This window comes from Hyperolius riggenbachi, chromosome 8 (genome assembly GCF_040937935.1).
Source record: "Hyperolius riggenbachi isolate aHypRig1 chromosome 8, aHypRig1.pri, whole genome shotgun sequence".
NCBI lineage: Eukaryota > Metazoa > Chordata > Amphibia > Anura > Hyperoliidae > Hyperolius > Hyperolius riggenbachi.
This window is the reverse complement of record NC_090653.1, coordinates 101,405,601-101,427,466: the sequence shown is the minus strand read 5'-3', so window position 1 is coordinate 101,427,466 and position 21,866 is coordinate 101,405,601. Positions and strand designations below refer to the sequence as shown.

The window sequence follows — 21,866 nt, the reverse complement described above, 5'->3', positions numbered from 1 at the left end:
ACAGTCTTTAAAAAGACTTTTGTCTTTTATGTTGAAACAACTAATATGGGTCTGTCTCTCCTCTCTCCAAAACACCAGACTGAAACCCACAAGCTTTGTGACTGTCACACCTCTCTTATATACAAAATGGGTGGGATAGCTGATGATGATAGGTAGCTAGGAGCTGGTTGCTAACGTAGGATTGGTTGGTTTTTGTTAAGACTCTAATTGGTGCTGAAATTCCGATTTTAATGCAGAAATCAGCTTGTTTTAAGCTTCTGTGATGGGTCTATCCCTTCCGATCCTTCTGATTGGCTTACAAATTCTGCCTAGCAGTAAATGCAGCTTTTACACGCTTCTGATTGGCTTTTAATTTCCGTACGCTCTGATTGGTCAAAAAATTCAGACGAAATTCGGCATAGAAATTCTGCTATTTACCGATTACCGCTATAGATGTTCCGTTCCGGTGAGACAATTTCCAGCCTGAATCGCGGAAATCTCAATTCTGCGGAATCTGATGAGCAACCCTAGTCACCACAGGAGCATAGTGCGCAGGCGCAGACCGTACTGGGCCTGCGCAATACACTCCTGGTGACATCAGTGGGAGCGAGGCCGCGGGTGTGCAGGCGCAGTGGTTTTCCAACTTTGAAGTCGGAAATTCCAGAAGTGAACCGGAGACAGGGACCGGAACATCGGTGAGTGGCTGTGCCGGCACAGGATGTCTTCAGGGGACCAATAAAAGCCCCAGGTAAGCTCAACTCTTTTTCCTCCTACCCTCCTACAGTACTCCTTTAAACCAAAGACAATATTTCCATGCTAAAAGATTCTCTGTCATCTGTAAACCAGGAGAGCATCCTTCTCTGTTTCTTCTCAGCACTCTCTAAACATATGCCTACTTGACTTTCATTTCAAGAATGCATTGCAGGATATGGAAATTCTGGCACTTACAAGTACTAAAGGATGATGTGTGATGCTTTGATCTCAGGAAATCATCCTACTGCCATGTAGGGTCATTAAGGTTTAGGTGAGGTATAATTGGCCACCAGGTGTCTAGTTTTGCCGTCTTCTGGGTGATATAGCCGACATTGTAGAAGTCTAAACTATAGGTGCCCCTCTTTTTTTAGCCTATGTAACTAATTTAGCAATGAACAAATAATTATCTTAACATGCAAATAAACAGTGACCCAGAAAAGGAAATGAAAGAAAACCTGATCTGAAAATATACTTATGAGAATGAATTACGTAAATGTGTAGTACTAATGGTAAATTGAACATTAGTGACATAGAATTGAGGCTCATATTTTTATTTTCAGTTTAAGGGCTTCATTGTAAACAGTGCCAGGTGTTAACCGGACCAAATGCTGTTGTGTGCTCCTATAATCTATTGCCTGAGGAAGCAGGTCTAAGCCTGTGAAATGCGTTGCAACCCCCCCTGAAGTATACCAATAAATATATTTTTCTTCAATAGACAGTTTCTTGTGTCTGCTTGCAGGAGGTAAGTCCACCACTGCCTCCTAAGCATTTTTAAAGTTTTTATTATCTGATTTTATCCTTTTGGCACCTATTGTATGTTCTTCTCTAGGTTATAATTGTAAACAGCAGCTGTCACCATCCCTTTCAACGTTTTAGCTCTAAATCTTTATCAGTAGGATTTTCTCAGCCATATAAAACTGTTTCAACTTTAAATACTCTGGACTGAATTTGACAAGCTATTCAACAAGCTCATTTGCATTGATAACGTTAACGCTTGCTCTCCAGGAAAACAGAAAAAGACTTAAAGGAATACTTAAGTAAAAAAAAAAAAAGATCTTTACTCACCCGGGGCATCCCTCAGCCCCCTGAAGCTGTATGGTGCCCTCGCAGCCCCGCTCCGATCGTCCTGTCCCCGCCGGCGGCTGCTTCCGGGTTCGGCGACAGCCGCCGACAGGCTGGGAACGCGGGTGATTCTCCACGTTGCCAGCCGCTATATCACCCTCTATGCTGCTATAGCGTATATATATATAGGCTATAGCAGCATAGAGGGTGATATAGCGGCTGGGAACACGGAGAATCGCCCACGTTCCCAGCCTGTCGGCGGCTGTCGCCAAACCCGGAAGTAGCCGCCGGCGGGGACAGGACGATCAGAGCGGGGCTGCGAGGACACCCTACAGCTTCAGGGGGCTGAGGGATGCCCCAGGTGAGTAAAGATCATTTTTTTTTCTCACTTAAGTATTCCTTTAAGACAATGAACCGGATCCAATTCACTTTTTTTTCTCCAAAGTTTTCTCCTAGGAGATAATTTTTCATCTTCTGCTTAAAATAATTTTCCAGCACTCTGCAATTGAAAAAGGACCAAAAAGTAGGTGAAAAGGTACTGTCAAAATTATTCTGAGCATTTTCTTGCTTGCAGGTGGCTTAAAAGGCCTTTTATTTATTAGGTGAAAATATCACTTAGGAGAACTTAGGAGAAAATGTGAATTGGACCGAGCCTAATTTCTTAGAAGGACTAGTACTATATATACCTACGTAAATCTCATCATGTCATATCAAGCACGTTTTAAAGTCACTCAGAATGGGAGCTAACGATCAATGGGCTTTTGGCTGGTTAACTAATCAACAGCTACAGTCCTTGCTTTCCTAAGTTTAATCACACTCCAGGTCAGTCAATATTTTCACCCAAGGATAATGTTTTTCTTTTGCTATGCTAATGTTATCTAATGCTAAAGGAACATCGGTGATTCTTTCACTTGTTTGAAATCTTTCAGTACAGGATAAAGCTCATTTGGAACTTATAAGAAAGGGATTATGTAAAGTAGCGTTAGGGCTGGAGATTTTCTTTACATTTCCCCAGATACTGAAGGTAGAGCAATCACTACAGAACATTGCATTGGATCGCTGGAACACCAAAAAGGTCTACAGAGAAACAAAAACTATAAAAATGTCAGCCTTAAAATATTTATAATGCAAGACAAAGCCTAGCAAGTGTTTTCTGTGTCTATATATCAAGCCTATTTAAATTTTTAATGTGACAAGGGAAGAAATATCCACACAGTTACGCAATTAATCATTTCAGGAAATCAATTTAGGCTGAGGTAGAAAGCCATTTAACTCAATTTATATGCATAGGCTGAGTATCTATCTTTACCACAGCCACCCACCTACCTCAAGTTTGTCTGTGCGCACCAGTTTCTGACCAGCAGAGCCACCGGGCACTGTAACAGCTGGGTTCCCAGAAACCAGGACAGGCGTATTTGGTAGAAGCTCTGCAGGAACCAGGCCCATCCCTGGGGAAACATGACTCAGGTACGGGCTGAAAGCCATGGATGGGCTTGTTGCAAGCGAAGGAGTCACAGGGAATGTGGTCTGTGTAAAGAAAGAGAAAAGAAAAATTGTATTAAAACAAATTCAGTCAACTGTGCACTGAACTGTTATCATTTTCACACATTTGGCTCCAAGATTTCTCTACAGTTGTCTCATTCTGTGGAATGCTCTCCCATTTCCTAATGGAGTTGCACTATCTTAAAGAGAACCTGTCGCGAAAATATTAAAATTTAAAACACATATAAAAAAGAAGTACATTTCTTCCAGAGTAAAATAAGCCATAAATGACTTTTCTCCTTGGTGCTGTCACTTACAGTAGGTAGTAGAAATCTGACATTACCGACGGTTTTGGGTCAGTCCATGTCTTCATGGGGGATTCTCAGCATGGCCTTTATTCTTTATAAAGACATTCCCTGATAAAGATTTATACAATGATGCTGGCTAGCCTCCCTGCTCAACGTACACTTCTTTGGCAGTTGGACGGAGCAACTGCCATTCACTAAGTACTTTTAAAGAGAACCAGAGACGAAGCACCCTCATGTATTTTACCATATATATCAATGGGAACATGACAAGTAAACACCTACTCTGCTCTTTGTTTCATTCTTCTCTGCTAAATCTGCCCGTTATCAGCTCTGATAAGAAATAGATGAGTCAGTCTTCTGTGATGTCTTTTCAAGCCCAAGTCTTCCCCCTTCTGGCTCTGCTTTCCTGCTAGGAGGATTCTTATCAGAGCTGATAACAGGCAGATTTAGCAGAAAGGACTGAAACAAAGAGCAGAGTAGATGTTTACCGTCATGTTCCCATTGATATATATGGTAAAATACATGAAGGTGCTTCGTCTCTGGTTCTCTTTAAAAATAAAGAAGACCCTGAGAACCCCCCATGTGAAGATGGGCTAGTCCAAAATCTGTCGGTAATGTCAGATTTCTACTACTTACTGTAAGTGACAGCAACATACGAGAAAAGTAATTTTTATGGCTCAATTTACTCTGGAAGAAGCGTACTTCTTATTTGTATATGTTCACATGTATTTTAAATTTTAAGATTTCCGTGACAAAGCCCCTTTTTTAAGTAGGCTCAAAGCCTAACACCAGACAAGATATCTTGTCGACCCCAAGACCCCCATCCCACCCCCCACCCCCCCATGAGCCTGTAGTAGCCTGTAATTTTTTTTTCAGATTTATTAGAAATTGTTTTTAGCTGGTATTTAGGGTATTGGCATAGCACGCATGTACTCAAAGGATGAACTGTTTTTCTTTTAAATAAATCCCTAACAGAATGGATTTGTTAAATGTTAAGTCATGCATATTTGTTTCAGCAGTCTGTCTTTCTGAAACCACAGATCACCTTCACTCGTATTCGCCGATAACCCCCAATAATGTGTTTTTATGCAGATTAAATTCAGTAATATTCAGTTTGTAAATAAAGAAGGCTTGCTGCTTGCTTTATATCATCATCATGCTTTGTACAATTTAATTAAAGTTTATCCAGTGGCAATCAGCTAACTACATTGTACTGTTATAATACATTTCACACGGGAAGCCATCCAACAAATCTCCCATCACATGGTGATCACACACACAGCATGTTCCTGGAATCAGGAGGATGTGCAAATATCCCACAGACATCTTACTGAATATAACATTCACTACTGAACCTCAAATAGTGCAGCAGGAGATCATCATGTGGCTTAATAGAGAAGCTGTGATAGTTACTAGATAGATAAAGAGATACTGAAGTGAAAAAAATGATATAATGAATTGTATTTGTATTACGGATAATTACTAGAACATTAGTAGCAAAGAAAATATTATATTTTTATCTTCAGTTATATAGGTTTTTTTTTATAACATTGCATCATTCTCTAATATTTGCAGTTTACACACTACTCAGCATTCTAAATGATTTTACAGAGCAGGCTAGTGAACTTTTGAACTGTTCTCTGCAGGAAAAAAACAATAGAGTGCCAGACACTTGAGATAATAAGCTTCAGAAGGCAGAGCTCTCTGCAACTTTGAAAGTCAGTCGTGGAGCTCAATGGCTCTTTTGCATAGATAACAACTGGAGTTTATTAACTCTTCCTGTACTGGAAACAATATTAGAATTATGTCTCTGCTCCTAATGTTTTATTTCTTAGCTGTACTACACATACAAATCATTATATCATAATTTTTTTTCGCTTCAGTGTCTCTTTAAGCAAAAGCTTAAGATAAATTGTGTGAACAGATAAAATAAATATTTACCAATATCATGGGTGACATAGTGACATGGGGAGAGCACTCTCACCGTGCAGCACTAGGGTCACAGGTTCGAACACAAACAAGCAAGGTTTTGAGCAGTGGTATAACTAAGGAGCTATGGGCCCCAGTGCAAGTTTTACTCTGGGACCCCTAAAGCACTCCATACATAATTGCAATGGCTCACCAAACCCTGCCAAGGACAGCCACTGTGCAAAGAAGTGTAAGCAGGGGAAGGAGACAGTTTGATAAAGATTACCACTATTCAGGGCAGGTTAACAGTGGTCTGTTGTATAACGCATGCATTATAATGAGTGTGAACTGCAATGGAGAATGGTCATAAACTTTAATACAAGGCTGCATGCACCTAGTTAGAATAGCACAATCAATTACAGCGTAGCACTATAAACAACCCCATAGAATTGTATGGGCAGTGAGTTGACGGGCTGAATTATTCTGCAATGCAACTAACCACTGTGAATGTCAACCAGGCCTAAATGTTCCAATTCTTCCATGCTTCCAAAAATATTTGTGTTCGGCTCTATCTCTGATAGATGATTTACCCACTTCCTGCAAGGATGGAAGCTGTGGGAAAGTCTCCCACATGAGGTTACTGAGTGACAGAAATAAAAGCCCATAAAAATTTCTATCACCTTTCAATTATATCCACAAGTAATTCCTGGAGCAATGCTTTCGACACTATGCAGTGAGTCTCTGCTTGCTGGGCAATCTGTAACCCTGGGTGTTTCATGGACTACCCCATAGCGACATTAATCCATGCCATGCGCTGATGAGGATCAATCAATCCAAAACAGGCTGTAGGCATGTTGGATTAGTGTGGCCCTGTACAAATAAGCTGACAGCATACATTTGAAAAAGTTGCGATCTAAATTAGGTACGACGTTAAATAACGATATTACTAGCAATATCAGTAAATAACAATTTAAGTGCAACGTTAAATAACAAAATCAATAACAAAAACCGTTAAATAACGATTTAAAGGAATACTGTGGGGGGGGGGGGGGGCGGGTGAATTGAACTTACCCGGGGCTTCTAATGGTCCCCCGCAGACATCCTGTGCCCGCGCAGCAACGCACCGATGCTCCGGCCCCGCCTCTGGTTCACTTTTGGAATTTCAGACTGAAGTCTGAAAACCACTGTGCCTGTGTTGCCGTGTCCTCGCTCCTGCTGATGTCACCAGGAGTGTACTGCGCAGGCACAGACCATACTGGGCCTGCGCAGTACGCTCCTGGTGACATCAGAGGGAGCAAGAACACGGCAACGCAGGCGCAGTGGTTTTCAGACTTTAAAGTCTGAAATTCCAGAAAGTGAACCAGAGGCGGGGCCGGAGCATCGGTGAGTGGCTGCGCGGGCACAGGATGTCTGCGGGGGACCATTAGAAGCTGCGGGTAAGTTCTACTAATTTTCATACCGACCCCCCTACAGTATTCCTTTAATTGCAGTATTACATTATCGGTAAATTTACAGATAATGTTGAAGGAAGGTTTGAGGTTAAGTGGCATTCATAACCATAACCTAACCTCTCCCTACTCTCACACAGAACCCTCCCCTGGTGGTGCCCAACCCTAAGAGCCCCCTGGTGGTACCTAACCCTAAAACCACCATAGTGGTGCCTAACCCTAAGACCACCCTAGTGGTGCCTAACCTTAACACCCCCTAATCATCCCTGCTACCAATAATACGATAAATTTCAATTCAAATGAATTATGTTAAATAGCGTAACGGCTTTCTATATTACGATAAATACAATTATGCCCACATATATTGATAAATAACAATTGCACCCATTTTTGTCTGCGACTTTTTCACCTGCTCCTAGCTGACACATCATTGCATTCCAGCGGTCGTGGAGGTGTGGTTAGCTTAGAGGGACAACAAAGGATGATTTGCGTATTCAGCAGTGATGCATCGTGAGAGGCATCTCAGAGCTCACGCCAACCTGAATAATTGTAAATACCTCTTGTTTTAAGAAGGCAAACTTCTGTTTTTCATATCATCTTAGTAAGAGGGCTTTCCGGGTCTTTTTTATCCAGTTACACACTCCTGGGAGTTCTGGCTCACCATGAGCTTGCTGGGCAATCTGTAACTCCAGTCTACAACCAAGATGGGGACCATACAATGCAGTGTGTACTGTAGTTCTGGGATGCTTCAGAAGATGAATGGTGCTCACTTCTAGCTTCTGGGTTATCTCTGAATGTTTCATTTCACTACAGGTACAGCTTAATGAACAGCAAATGTCACACTAAAACTGCTGTCATACAGGCGGCATTACGGGAAATGAAGCGCCAATGCAAAGTGCAGCTTTTCTGAAGTGCATTAAATGAATTCAACAGCTGTTAATTACTGTGACTCTGTACATGTAACTTATCACTTAGTGACATTATGCTAAATTGCTGCTACTTTCCCGGATCCCTCGCTCAGCCACTGATGAGCTCTGAGTGCGAGTCTTTAAAAATAATAGACAACTTAGAGGAAGGTTTGAGGTTAAGTGGCATCCATGCCCATGATTATTCATGATCAGTGCAGATGCAGCAGTTAAACACTACAATTCATCCACATTGATTAGTCACTATTGAAATGCCGTGCTTCACCTTAGAATCGCTGCTGAGGGATGTATTTTTCTGCCATATTATTTTACAGCACACAATACTCTGTTCTGCCACTCTATGCAGGCATTGTGTTTTTACAAAGAAAATAATTACGATATAAAGGGAATAAACATGTTCCTAAGAGAAGTAGGCGAGATCAGTATCACCTCTGCTCCGTGTTTACCATCTGATCCCTCTACTCTGACACTCCTCCTGTATGCTCAATCCCTCCATTATGGTCTTCTGTTCATGAATAAACATCAACATAAGCCATGCGTAAACGCACTAAACGAGGCGTACATTTAAAAGCCCCAAGTTAAAATGGGAGTGAGATGTTGTTGATATAGATGTAATGTTACCGATATTCTACTGAAGACATAACAAAAGTTGTTTAGGTGATACCTTTAATGACTAAACTGTACAAGATTTTTCTGCAAGCTTTGGAAACTAAGTTTCTTCTTCAGGCATGTCACATAACTGGTTCAGATGGTTTCCTTATAAATTAGGCAATCATAAAAGTTAATGAAGACAGGCAGCAGAAATAGGAAATGGCAGGTAATGCTCTTTAATACATTTGACAATCACTGGAAAAGTTGGAGTTATTCAGGCCCGTTCACACTAGGGCATTTTCATTGCGTTGCATAACCCTATTTTACCGCAGGGTAACGCTAAAGCAATGAAAACCAGTGGGACATATCATACCTGCCGCGTTGCGATGCGAGGAGCTGGAAGCGTTGCATGTAATACTACAGCAACAGCGCGTTACCGGCCGACATTCGCAGTGATGTGTGGTGACTGGAAGTCATGATGTCAATGAAGTCAATGGTGATGCGCGTATTTAACATTTTTCACGGTGCGCAGGTGCAGAAGCCTATTTTCTCAATACACTTCTGTGTGATTCATTTTCTGTCACAGGAAGCAAGTGCCAGAGAGCCTCACTTATAGGTTGGCTTGCAGCCAGAAGTGAGATTACCACGCTTTGCCGTGGTCATTTCCGAAGGCTGTTTTAATGTTGCGGTGTGAGCCAATCATCGCACCGCAGTGCACCGGTTGCTAATGTGAAACCGGCTTCAAGAGAAGGATTGTTGTGGATCATTTATGTGACTTCAACAGCGCAGGCTATACTTCAACTTCTCATCAACCCTTGCTATATCTTAATATGACCTTAGAAAACGGTCCCATCATTTTTCCATCTAGTAGAGAAGTTAGAAAAAAAGTGCAGGTTTGTTTAACTGTTTCTACTCATCATTAATCTCCATTGCTCTCCAGCCTTATTAAATCAAAGTGAACCAGAGACGAAGTACCCTTGTGTATTTTACCATAGAAATCAGTGGGAACATTAGAGAAAACATTTACCATGCTCTCTGTTCCATCCTCACTGCTAAAAGTGTCTGTTATCTAGCTGAGATAAGAATCCCGGACTGAGCATTGATTCTGGCTTTGCTATAATGACTCAGCTATAATGATTCCTGAGCAAAGCCAGCAGGGGGCAGGCTTGGACATGAAGACAGCAAAGAACACAGTCTCAGCTATAATTATTCTGTAGCAAAGCCAGACCGACTGCTTAGTCGGGATTCTTATCTTAGAGGTGATAACAGGCAAATTAAACAGAGAACAATGTAACAAAGAGCAGATTAGGTGTTTACTGTCATGTTCCCACTGATTTATAAGGTAAAATACATGAGGTTGCTTCATCTCTGGTTCTCTTTAAATCAGCCCCTGTCTGATTTGCTGACTTGCCCAGAAGCCCGCCACTCACAATATCACTGTGTACCGCTACCTTGACCCTGAGGCGCTATTATGTCTTTTTTGTTGCTTGATTGAGTGATCAAGCAGGGACAGAAGAAGTTTTCAAAAGGTATTCACTCATAACACAAAACAGAAAGCCCAGTGGATCTGGCCTATTTGCATGTTAAATAGTCCTGGGAATGGTTGAGAAAATCGTGATCCTCTATCATTGTCTTTGTTAACAGCTGAGCTAGAAAAATAACATACTAAAGTAGCAATTATACAAGTTAAAAATAGCTCTTAACACAAATTCAGGTCATAAGAAAAAAAAGAAAAAGATATTTAAGTGAAGAATTTAAGTGAAGATGATGCAGCAGATATGGACAGTCTGCTGGATATTGGCAGGAAGGGTGTAAATAATTTGAGGTCCATTGCTGTGTTTATATGGTCCCCCTGACTCTAGCCTCCATCACACTGGCGATTCTCTAGTGAGACTTATGCCTTTCTAAAACAGGAACAAACACAGCAATACAGAATGCTAACAGATGGGAGAAGTAAAGGTTGCTGTCAGAGTTCAGCCTTATTGAATAAAAATCTAGGAGGTAGACAGAGGTATCCAACTCCATGGTGTGCTTACCTAATGTACAGTGCTGCACGGAATACGTGGCCACACGACATACCAATCTTTAATTTTTCTTCAATTTGAGAATTACAAACAATTTTTTTCTGATTGATTGTAACTTTTGAAACATCTGTCCAATGCATCACAAGTGTTATATTTTTCCCCAATGGTGAAAAATAAAAAAGATCAAAAACTTTCTGTAAATCAAGAAATTGACTATCTTACACCATTCTATTTTCTGAAAAATTGATCAGAATGTTCTGCCACTCCTGATCGACTTATATTGAAAAAAAATGGGAAATTCAATCACATTTGCTTCAAAAATAAAACTTTACATCTTTACAGCCAATAGTTTTTATCAAAAATGGAAGAAATGGGTCTTTTTATTTTATTGTGTGCGGCCACCTTTAGTTGGCACAAAACAAGAATAATGAGATAAAAATTCTCAGATACTGTTTATCCACATTAGAGCCACCCGCATCACTGCCTCTCTTGATCATAAGGGATATATATTTTACCCAGCATGATCAATGTTGGTATTTTTTCTATGGACAGAGGCTTTTATGTGGTGCCAAATATTTCATTCCATACATTAGCTAAAGAAAAAAAAAAGAAGCATAATCAAGCAGCATATGCATTTTTTCATTTTTCATTTACTATAATATTTTTTTTTCAATTTGACTTGACGCAAACGAGTGTAAACTTGTTTCATTATCACTGTAGTTTTTATTAACGCTATTAATATTGATTTTTTTGTTTCATAAATACATTATAATGTATGTGTTTGTTTTAATATTTTTTATTTCATTCCAATGCGATTGTTTTGTAGAATGGGAGAGCTGGAAAAGTATGACCGCATTTAACTACTTCCGTGCCAGCAGTCTCTCCCCCTTTCAGGACCAGAGACTACTGGTACCGTAAAATGGTGCTTACCGATGAATCGCGCTACAGACCCTTCCCTCCTGCCCGTCACACTGCTCTCCCATCGCCGCAGGTCCCTCTCTTGGCCATCTCTATGACGGCAGAGCTGTGTGAGCCGGTCAGGAGCCGCTTCCATTGGCTACTGAACCTGTCCATCAATGTAAGCCAATGCAATATAAGCTGAACAGAGGCGCCAATAGAATAAAAACAGTAATTAAAACGTTAAAAGTTCGCTGAGGAGGCTAGGGTGGCTCCGCCCCCTCCAAGCAGACACAGAAAACTGCGCAATGTAAAGAGAACAAATTTATTGGTACACTCCAGGGTAATAATTACCCTGGAGTGTACCAATAAATTTGTTCTCTTTACATTGCGCAGTTTTCTGTGTCTGCTTGGAGGGGGCGGAGCCACCCTAGCCTCCTCAGCGAACTTTTAACGTTTTAATTACTGTTTTTATTCTATTGGCGCCTCTGTTCAGCTTATATTGCACTTTACATCCACCCTTGGTGGAGGGGGATACCCCTTTTTCTCATCTACAGAGAGCGACTTTTTAATCCTGAGTGGGGACAGGTCAAACTCCTCACCTGCTTATACAGTGGTTACCTGGAGGTAACCCTGGTTTGTGAGTATTATTTTACTCTTAAATAATTTATCAATTGTCAATACTTACTTCACCATATTGGGCTCTCGGTTCTCTCTTCCTTCGCAATGTAAGCCAATGGGATTGGCTTACAGTGATGACAGGGTCAGGAGCCTATGAAATTGGCTTCTGACCAGCTCACACAGCTCTGCTGTCATAATAAAGGCAGGGTGAGTGGGTTGCAGCGGGGACAGATCAGCAGGATGGCGCTGCAGCTATTGTTGAAATCTACGTCCTGTCAGAGCCGCGCAGCCACAAGCAGGACATAGATTTCAACCACGCTGATCCGGAAGCTGTTGAATATTTTTGAGTCTTTTATGATCTTCTAAAAATGGTTTTAAAGTGGTAGTGTTCTTTTAATTGTGAAGTGTGCTAAAAATAACAAAATCAGGCTGTAATTAATAATGCAATATAATTCTACTGCTGATTTTACTTCTACTCTAACATATATTGTACACTGCTTCTGTTGATAGAAACGATTCAGCCCTTCTCAGTACAGTGTTTACAGATGTTACTTATATTACACTTACCAGGGTTAGCATGCTGTCATCTTAAAAAGGGTATACACAGTACTGCATTATTTTTCCAGAGCCCCATTTTTAAGATATTTTTGCACACGTCATTATAAATGCATACAGAGAAAGGCATCCGGCACTGCACTCTGCTTAAAAACGTTTTATTCGATTCCACTTCATATTAAAACATTGTAAAAATGAATGTAAACATACCCGGTCCCCGAGGTGAGACTGTGGGGCAGAGTGGGAGCGGTGAATACCTATCTTTTCGCCAAGTTGGTGTCTTCAGAGGCTATGAGCCACATAGCCTCTGAAGACGCCAGCGCCTGCGAAACAGGAAGTGTCAGGAGGATGGAGGACGGCTGGAGCGCCATGGCAAACGGCTGTCATACTGGTAAATTAACCCTGTCTACAGCATTATGCAGAACAGGCTGCTCGGCAGGTAATTTCATAAAACGACTACCAAATATAATTTTGGATGACAGAATGCTCCAGTGTTTATGTGACTATAGACTGTCAGCTTACACCACCTTCTAGATAAAATCAAACTTCTTGTGTATAGGGCTTCATACTGGCATGCCAGGCAACAAATAATGTTTATATGCTACGGTAACATTAACATACACGGGCTAGAGAAATCTATTGTAACAAGGCAATGGCTAAGCAGCAGGTGAGAAAAAAAATCTATCCATATTGCAGAAATTGAGCAGAGTGGTGTGATTACAGGTAAGTTACTTACAATTGGCTGTAGCTGAGCGCCGGGGAGCATGAACTGCATCTGCTGTGCGAGCATTGCTGCGGCCGTCTTTTGCTGTATAAGGTTATTCCGTCCATTGATTTCTAGTTGTGTTTTTAAGTGCGGAGGAGGATGAAGATATTTACAATTTTCTCTTGTACACCGGCCCTGGAGAAAAAAGGGGAAACAATGTCTTTAGCTCATGATATGTCGCAATAACAGTGTTATTTGCAGCTTTACAAGTATACAGTAAGTGAAGGAGTCATGAACAAAGGGCAGAGAGCTGTGAACGTCGATTCTGCTTGACCCTTGCTGGAGGCAGTAGTATCAAAGTTTAAAGAGACACTGAAGCGAAAAAAAATATATGATATAGTGAATTGGTTGTGTACTATGAATAATTACTAGAAGATTAGCAGCAAAGAAAATATCCTCATATTTTTATTTTCAGGTATATAGTGTTTTTTCTAACATTGCATCATTCTCTAATGTGCAGATTACACAACACTCAGCATTCAAAATGATTCTTTCAGAGCAGTCTGTGAACTAATGACCTCTCCTCTAGCAGAGAAAAAGTAATTAGTTTACTTACAGTTGAGATAATAAAAGTCAGATAACAGCCCTCTCCACGACTTTGAAAGTCGTAGAGATTAATGGCTTTTTTGCATAGAGATAACAACTAGAGTTTCTTAACTCTTCCTGTACTGGAAACAATTAGACTGATATATCTGATCTTAATGTTTTATTTCTTAGCTGTACTACACATACAAATCATAATATCATCATTTTTTTTCCCGCTTCAGTGTCTCTTTAACAGCACATCTATAATCTGTGTATACATTCAGCTTTACGTGTGAAACACACAGGATGGATTCGCACCGCAGCCTCCATCAGAGCTGGATTTCTGGAAACGCCACAAAGGCCCGGGCCTTGGGTAGCTGCAAAGAGGGGTTGCTACTTGTGAAAGAGGAGGCTGAAAATGGGAAGCAAGACATTAAAAAATGGAAACGGATGCCCTAGGGAGCTGTACATGAAAAAGAGGGACTATAGTACATGGAAGATACACATGGAAGAGGGGGATGCACATAGAATGGGAGGGGTGCTGCTGCAGATAAAAGGGAAGTGACAACATACTTGGCTTAGATGCACAAGTATGTATAAATCCAGCCTTGGCCTCCATCAGTGCACAGAGATATGGCTTTATGTGCCCTGAGAGAGGGCAGCAGTTTACTTTCAGCCACAGGTTCTCTTTACAAACCCAGACAAGTCTCAGGTCCTTTTATTTGCATTAAGTACAACATTATTTAAATAAATATGTTTTGCAAAAAGAAAAAAAAAGTATTACAATACATGTTAGATACTAATTCATATCACAGCAGCTGACTGCTCACTCCATTCTGAAATGCACTCATTTTAGCCACATGGGCAAGAGGGCAGGGAGGGGAGAGAATAGTCATTACTCTGTCACCTGGTTTGATAGCTTATTGTAGGGCATTGCTTCAGACTGGAAGCATGAGAGGAGGGAGCGACACACACGAAAGCAATTGGCTTGCAGCAAATGTTGTAAACCATGTATGTACAAACCATTTCAGTATTAGCCTTCAGTGACTACAAAGTGACCTTACAGGGGGTTTTGATGTTAATGCTGCTGAAAAAACAGCTACTGGCGTTCTGCTGTCACATGACAAGTGGTACAGGGAGAGAAGCGATTACCTGACTGATGCAAATTTAAGTTACATTGCAAGAAAACCTTAAGCAGAAGATTAAAGCAAATGGGCGTTACTTTCTGGATGACCTTCATATTAACTTGAGCTTCCTATAAGATGAGCAGCTTAATTTGATTTTAGTTTGAGGCTAGTTTCCCACTGTGGTGTTGCATTGCATTAAAACATACACATAACACAGCGCCCCCCCCCCCCCAAAAAAAAAATCAAAGAAGCAACTGACCAATGTGCATCTTCATTGACTCAAATTGTGCCCATCAGCGTGTGTGATTCTAGCAATGCTTTGCATGTTCTGCCTTGTAACAATGGAATGTTCTGCATTGCCTTGCAACTGATAAAGCATGGGCCGGTTTTACAATAATTTTTTTGCAGTGCGATGCTCCTGCTGTATCGCAAAAAATGTCAATCATATGACCCTGCATCAGAGTGCGCCAACAGGGTCATCTGCATAGCGCCGCCCCTGCTCAGTGTCCCACTCCCTGCTGGGGAGGAAGCGCATCACTGGGATTCCCGACGGTCTGGGCATGCGTGCCGCAATGCACCCCATTGTTTACACTACGTGCAGCCCTTATGTCAGATTGGATAGTTCTGGCACATAGCAAAAAGTGTGAAAGTCTCCACAGACTTCCATTGCTCTTGCGGTAAAATAGGGTAATTCACCGCAGGTTCCACTTGCAAGTGTACAAGGGACCTGAATCACATCATAGGTAATGGGTAGGATGGAGGCGCCCAATGTATGTTCTATTTTAGTATTTTAAAAAACAAATAAAAAATGATATAATAAAAAGAGAGGTAATTGCTTACCTCTCCAGAAGATATAGACACCTGTTTAACTGGAAAAAAAAAACTTTTTTTATGCAATAAGCAATCTTATAAAGCGTTTCACAGGTCATGGTCCGTTTCCTCAGGTCAATACAAAATGCCTTGATAGCATAGGGCAGTGATCTGCAAACTTGGCTCTCCAGCTGTTTAGGAACTACAAGTCCCACAATGCATTTGCCTTTATGAATCATGACTGTGGCTGTCAGACTCCTTCAATGCACTTGTAGTTCCTTATCAGGAAGAGTGCCAAGTTTGCAGATCACTGGCATAGGGGATTACTTTACAGTGCAATGTGTCAGTGCAATGTCAGTTACAATGCAACGCATGTGAAAGTCCCCTTATACTTATCAGTTATAAGCAACTCTTTTGCTAAACATTTGGTACACTTTCGCCACTTTGTAGCTTAGCCTGGATCAGCCTTTAGAGAGCCAGCAGCCCATCCCTTTACCAGACCGTTATAAAGGTTCCTACTGTAGAATGATTTAGGGAGAAATAGAAGATCAGTGACAAATACCATATGGAATAATGTCTGGCGACATTGACAATTCTGATAGAAGTTTCCTCCTTCTGCTCAGTCTTCTCATCTATAAATGCATTAAATAGCAGGATCCAGTCTGGAAATAATTCAATAATACCTAAAATGGATGTTATCATTAAGTTACGCTCACAGACTAACAAAGGGGAAGCATGAAATGACAGGCTTCCTACAGTCAATACACTCTGCATGATTATAGGCTGTGCCGGGATTGCGGCCCAGAAATAAAGGGTTTCTTATCAAATGCCACAAAAGACAGCTTTCAACTGGCCTGCCCCTCCCCAGCACCAGGTCCTGGCCATGCCTCTTCTTGTAGCCTGAGCTGTTGAGTGCAATGCAATAATTGGTTGGCATCCGATGTTGGCCTGGATGTAGAATCCAGCACTTGGGCACACAAAAGAACTTCTGTTTTATATGTCAGCGCCCTGGAAAAGCTTGGAGAGGAACAAGAGCATAACCTCTGAAATGTCCAAAACCTTCTGCTGCAATGATGAAGTGTCACAGGATTATACTGTGTGTAAAAAGTGTCCAGCATTGTGCAATAGACTATAGGACGGCTAAATCAGGCAGGCAACAGGCTGCAAAAGTTTTCCGTATGGTTATACAAAGATAGATAAGAAATATCCTGGAAATATTAGGGCTGGTTTATTAAAGGTGCTGCAGGAAGTGATGTCTTATTTATTATTTTTGCATTTATTTAACCCTTTCAGGACCAGCCGCCTTACCCCCCTTAAAGAGAACCCCGAGGTGTGTTTAAAGAATGTTATCTGCATATAGGGGCTGGATCTGCCTATACAGCCCAGCCTCTGTTGCTATCCCAAACCCCACTAAGGTCTCCCTGCACTCTGCAATCCCTCATAAATCACAGCCATGCTGTGAGGCTGTGTTTGCATCTGTAGTGTCAGTCTCAGCTGCTCCCCCGCCTCCTGCATAGCTCCGGTCCTTGCCCCCGTCCCTTCCCTCCAATCAGCAGGGAGGGAAGGGATGCAGGCGGAGACTGGAATTTTGCAGGAGGTGGGGAGAGCAGCAGACTGACACTATAGAGATAAACACAGCCAGCTCTGACAAGCTGTTTGTCAGCAGCGTGGCTGTGATTTATGAGGGATTGCAGAGTGCAGGGGGACCTTAGGGGGGTTTGGGATAGCAACAGAGGCTGGGCTGTATAGGCAGATCCAGCCTCTGTATGCAGATAATATTCTTCAAACCCACCTCGGGTTCTCTTTAAGGACCAGGCATTTTTGCATGGGAGGGGGGGCACACGTTTGGGGGGGTCAGGCAGCCAGATCCTGTTAGGGCTTGCTGGGCCAGATGTCTCCCCTGGAGCCAGATGTCCCTCCTTCCACCAGCAGTCTTCACTTCCCTCCCAGGCTCCAGCGATGAGCCGCTGTGGACACCTCCGCTCTCGCCGACATCCCCGCTTGTTCTGAGGCTAAGTCCCGGGTTGCGGCTTGATGACATCATCAAGCCGTGGCCCTGGACTTACGTCACAGGGAGCAGAGATGCCGGCCAGAGAGGCGGGGAGCGACGATCGTCGGGGGAACGGCAGGGAGGTGAGTGGATCCTCTTCTTCTCCCCTACCGCCGCAGCTCTGTAAGTGATCACTATGATCCGCCGGCAATCATAGTGATCACGTGATCAGAAGCCATACGTGATGGCTTCTGATCACTGAGGGGAGATGTAAGCGGTCATATGAGAGCTTAATGTCCCCTCTCGGGTGCGCACGATCACGTCAGGGAGTGGTAATGGCAAGTGGTGTAGATCCTACGCTGCATCAGGCTAGAACAGCCACAAGTGCGGAGTATAATCTAATGCAGGCGGTCCCCAAAAGGTTAAAAATATAGGCAGGAACCAATGTCCTACTACAGTCTATCATTTATGTTATTGCTCATAAAGGGGCTGATTCATGAAGCTGCGTTGCTATAGCAGCACAAGCTCCATGACAGCACCGCACTCTAAATTCAAGGCTGCACGCTACTCTCGCTCTTGCAACACAAATTCCTTTAAATGCTGGCCGTTACTATGTTAATTATATAATTAGCACATGGTAGCAGCCGCTGTAGTGAAGTATCGCGGTCACGATACTTCAGAGCAGTGGCCAGCATTTAAAAGAACGCACTTAGCTAAGTAAGCAACACACGTAACTTCAAGAGCGAGCGTAGCATATAGCCTTGAATTTAGAGTGCGGTGCTGTTATGGAGCTAGTGCTGCTATAGCAACGCAGCTTCTTGAAACAGCCAAAAGACCCTTAGTGGCCTCTTGGTTCATCAAATAATCCAATAAAAAGCATAGCAGGAAATTGACACTAACAAAAAAAAACTGGAATAAAACCTCAGTGAATATAGGTGACGTTAAGTCTAGGTTTACTATCATTCTGAAGGACACACACAGAAAAAATATGAACATTGGAATCTTGGATAAGATAGAATTCCTGCAATATACAAAGCAGTAATAGCCAACTTCTAATTAACCAGTTGCACCTGGTTTAGACACTGTTCCTGGACAACCTGCCCTTACTACTCCCTTCACTCCCCTTTTTCTTTTCCTTCAAGGTATACCCAGACACCCCCCCCCACCCCTCCAGCTTTCTGGAGGAGTGAGGACAAGGGCAAGCTGGGTGAGGTCAAAATGAGGGCTTTCCATTTTGGATTGATTAACCCATTCGCGTTCCGTCGTTTTCACTTGAGAAATGTTCACCTCCCATTCATTAGCCTATAACTTTATCACTACTTATCACAATGAACTGATCTATAGCTTGTTTTTTCCGCCACCAATTAGGCTTTCTTTGGGGGGTACATTTTGCTAAGAGCCACTTTACTGTAAATGCATTTTAACAGGAAGAATAAGAAAAAAACGGAAAAAATTCATTATTTCTCAGTTTTCAGCCATTATAGTTTTAAAATAATACATGCCTCCATAATTAAAACTCACGTATTGTATTTGCCCATATGTCCCGGTTATTACACCATTAAAATTATGTCCCTATCACAATGTATGGCGACGATATTTTATTTGGAAATAAAGGTGCATTTTTTCCGTTTTGCATCTATCACTATTTACAAGTTTAAAATAAAAAAAATATAGAAATATTTCATCTTTACATTGATATTTAAAAAGTTTAGACCCTTAGGTAAATATTTACATGTTTGTTTGTTTTTTATTGTAATTTTTTTTTTATATTAAACATTTTATTTGGGTATTTTTGGGAGGGTGGGATGTAAACAATAGTTGTATAATGTAAATATGTCTTGAGTTTTTTTTTTTTTACTTTTAGTTGTAGTTTTACTTTTTGGCCACAAGATGGCGGCCATGATTTACATGACGTCACTCTAAGCGTAACATACGCTTAGAGAGACGCATGGGGGAGGTAACAGCCAGAAAAAGCGCTTTTGCAGCGGGGGAGAGGAATCAGTGATCGGGCACCATAGCCCGATTCACTGATTGCCTGGCTAACGAACCGTGGGCCGGGAGCGCGCGTGTACGCACGCGATCGGCCGCGGGAGCGCGCATGGTTCCTGGACGTAGTTTCTACGTCCAGGAACTAAAATAGGTTAAAGATGTTTTTCTTTTTCCATTATGACCCGGCTGACCATACACAGATGCCATACTCTGATTTTCTTCACTGTGAAAATTCCTACTACCGTATTCAGTTGTTGCATGTAGGATGTTGAGCTACTTAAAAACTTAAGTTTGGTTCCATGAGGCCTAGTTCACAGTGCTCAGGTGCGCTGCAGAATAATTCTGCATTTCAACTCACTTTCCATACAATTCAATGGGCCTGTTCACAGTACTGTATTGTAACTAATCGCACTATTCTAACTCGCTTAATGCAGGCTTTGTATTAAAGTCTATGTCCAGTCTCCACTGCAGTTCACACTCATTATAATGCGTGCTTTATGCAACTGATCACTGTGAACCTAACCTTAGGCCGACTTCACATCGGCAACTAGGGTTTTCATTGTGGTTCAATCACATGATCGCATCACACTGCAAACAAGAAGTTTCATAGTTACCTGCGTTAATGAGTGTTAATCTAAAGGTGCCCATACACTCGTCAGATTGGCAGCAGACAGATAAGAAATGCATCTGATGATCTATCTGATGCGTTTTTAGAACATTTTTTACCAGGATAGAATTCCAATAGATTTCAGTTTGAAATCTGTTGAAATTCGATCTGATGGCATTTTTTTGCCATCAGATTTCCATTAAGGCCAATGCAAACTGATAAGCAATCTCATCAGATCGACCTACATTTTCCACCCTGCTAGTTCGATGGAAATCCATCGAAATCGATCGAAATCGGCCGTCGATCGGTCGATTGGCCAACCGATTTGCGATCGATCGATCGATCGATCGATCGCGATCGATCGGTCGGCCAGAAAATCGGCTGAGTGTATGGGCTGCTTTAATCCTGGCTCCAAAACACACCATAAATGATGCTCTCTAGCGCTCATTCCCTGTGGCGGAAATATGCATTGCAAGCAAGTGTATTGAAAATATGTACTTACACGCACCACAAAGTTAACGCAAAACAGTTTAAAATATCTATGGCACCATTGACTTACATGACTTCCGGTCAAGGTGCGTTACCCCAGATGCTGTCCCATAATGCCTTGTTGCCCTAGCATCACATCGGATGCTTCCGGCGCATCGCATCTGATCTGAAATGCCCCCAGACGTTCATTGCTTTAGCATCACCTTGTGCTAAAAATGGGCAATGCAACCCAACGCAATGAAAACGTGCCAGTGTGGAAGAAGCCTGAGCCTTTACCTCAAGCTTGTCTCCCCTGCGAGAGTGAGAACTGGCTGAATTTCTGTAATAGGTTTTATTGTGCAAAAATGTTTGCAAACGTTTCTCAATAAAAATATTAAAAGCCCTGTTGGTTTTCAACAACATCAGGGCTGGATATACGATAAGGCACTGTAGGCGCGTGCCTACAGGAGCCTGAAGATGGAAAGGCGGCTCACTCCCCTCCCTTCCTCTTTGCCTATAAAGAGTCCCAAGCAGTGCGTAAATGAGAGGTTACTCACTCAGCTCTTGGCATTCCAATGATTAGATCTCCCTTCAGTTAGAGGCACCACTAGATACTTGATATTTATTGAGGGTACCTCTGACTACCTAATGCTAAGGGGCATCTGTAGTTAAGTATGATGGGCAAGGGAAGAAAGGGAGAAATGACAGCTGTGACAGCAAACACAGTTGTGGTGCAATCTGGTCGGGGTCTGTAAGTTTATGGAGGGCAAAGTCTAAGGCGCCAGGACATCTGTGCCTATATAGGCTTATGTGATGTAAATCCGGGCCTGAACAACATACAGTAATGCCAACAGTAATTTTCTATCATTTGCGTGAGTCAACACAGACTCCAGAGCAAACGAGAAACTAGCTGCAAAATAAAGGGAATGTGCAGACCTATTCTACATGCTATTTACCCCTAGAGAGTATCAGCAGCTAGGTAACCGTCACACCAAGGTACTAATGAACATAAACATCTCATAAAGACGTT

General features: G+C 42.0%; 1 protein-coding gene across 6 annotated transcripts in view; it reads right to left on the bottom strand.

Annotated features, from left to right (window-relative positions):
- MBNL3 (muscleblind like splicing regulator 3) overlaps positions 1-21,866 on the bottom strand; it is a 239,377-nt gene that overhangs the window by 63,065 nt on the left and 154,446 nt on the right. For all 6 annotated transcript variants that reach the window (XM_068250940.1, XM_068250941.1, XM_068250943.1 and 3 more), the window contains exons 3-4: positions 13,291-13,455; positions 3,121-3,321 (exon numbers count right to left, since the gene is read on the bottom strand). In XM_068250940.1, coding sequence (XP_068107041.1) covers positions 3,121-3,321; positions 13,291-13,455 — 366 coding nt within the window. The remainder of the gene's footprint in view (positions 1-3,120; positions 3,322-13,290; positions 13,456-21,866) is intronic.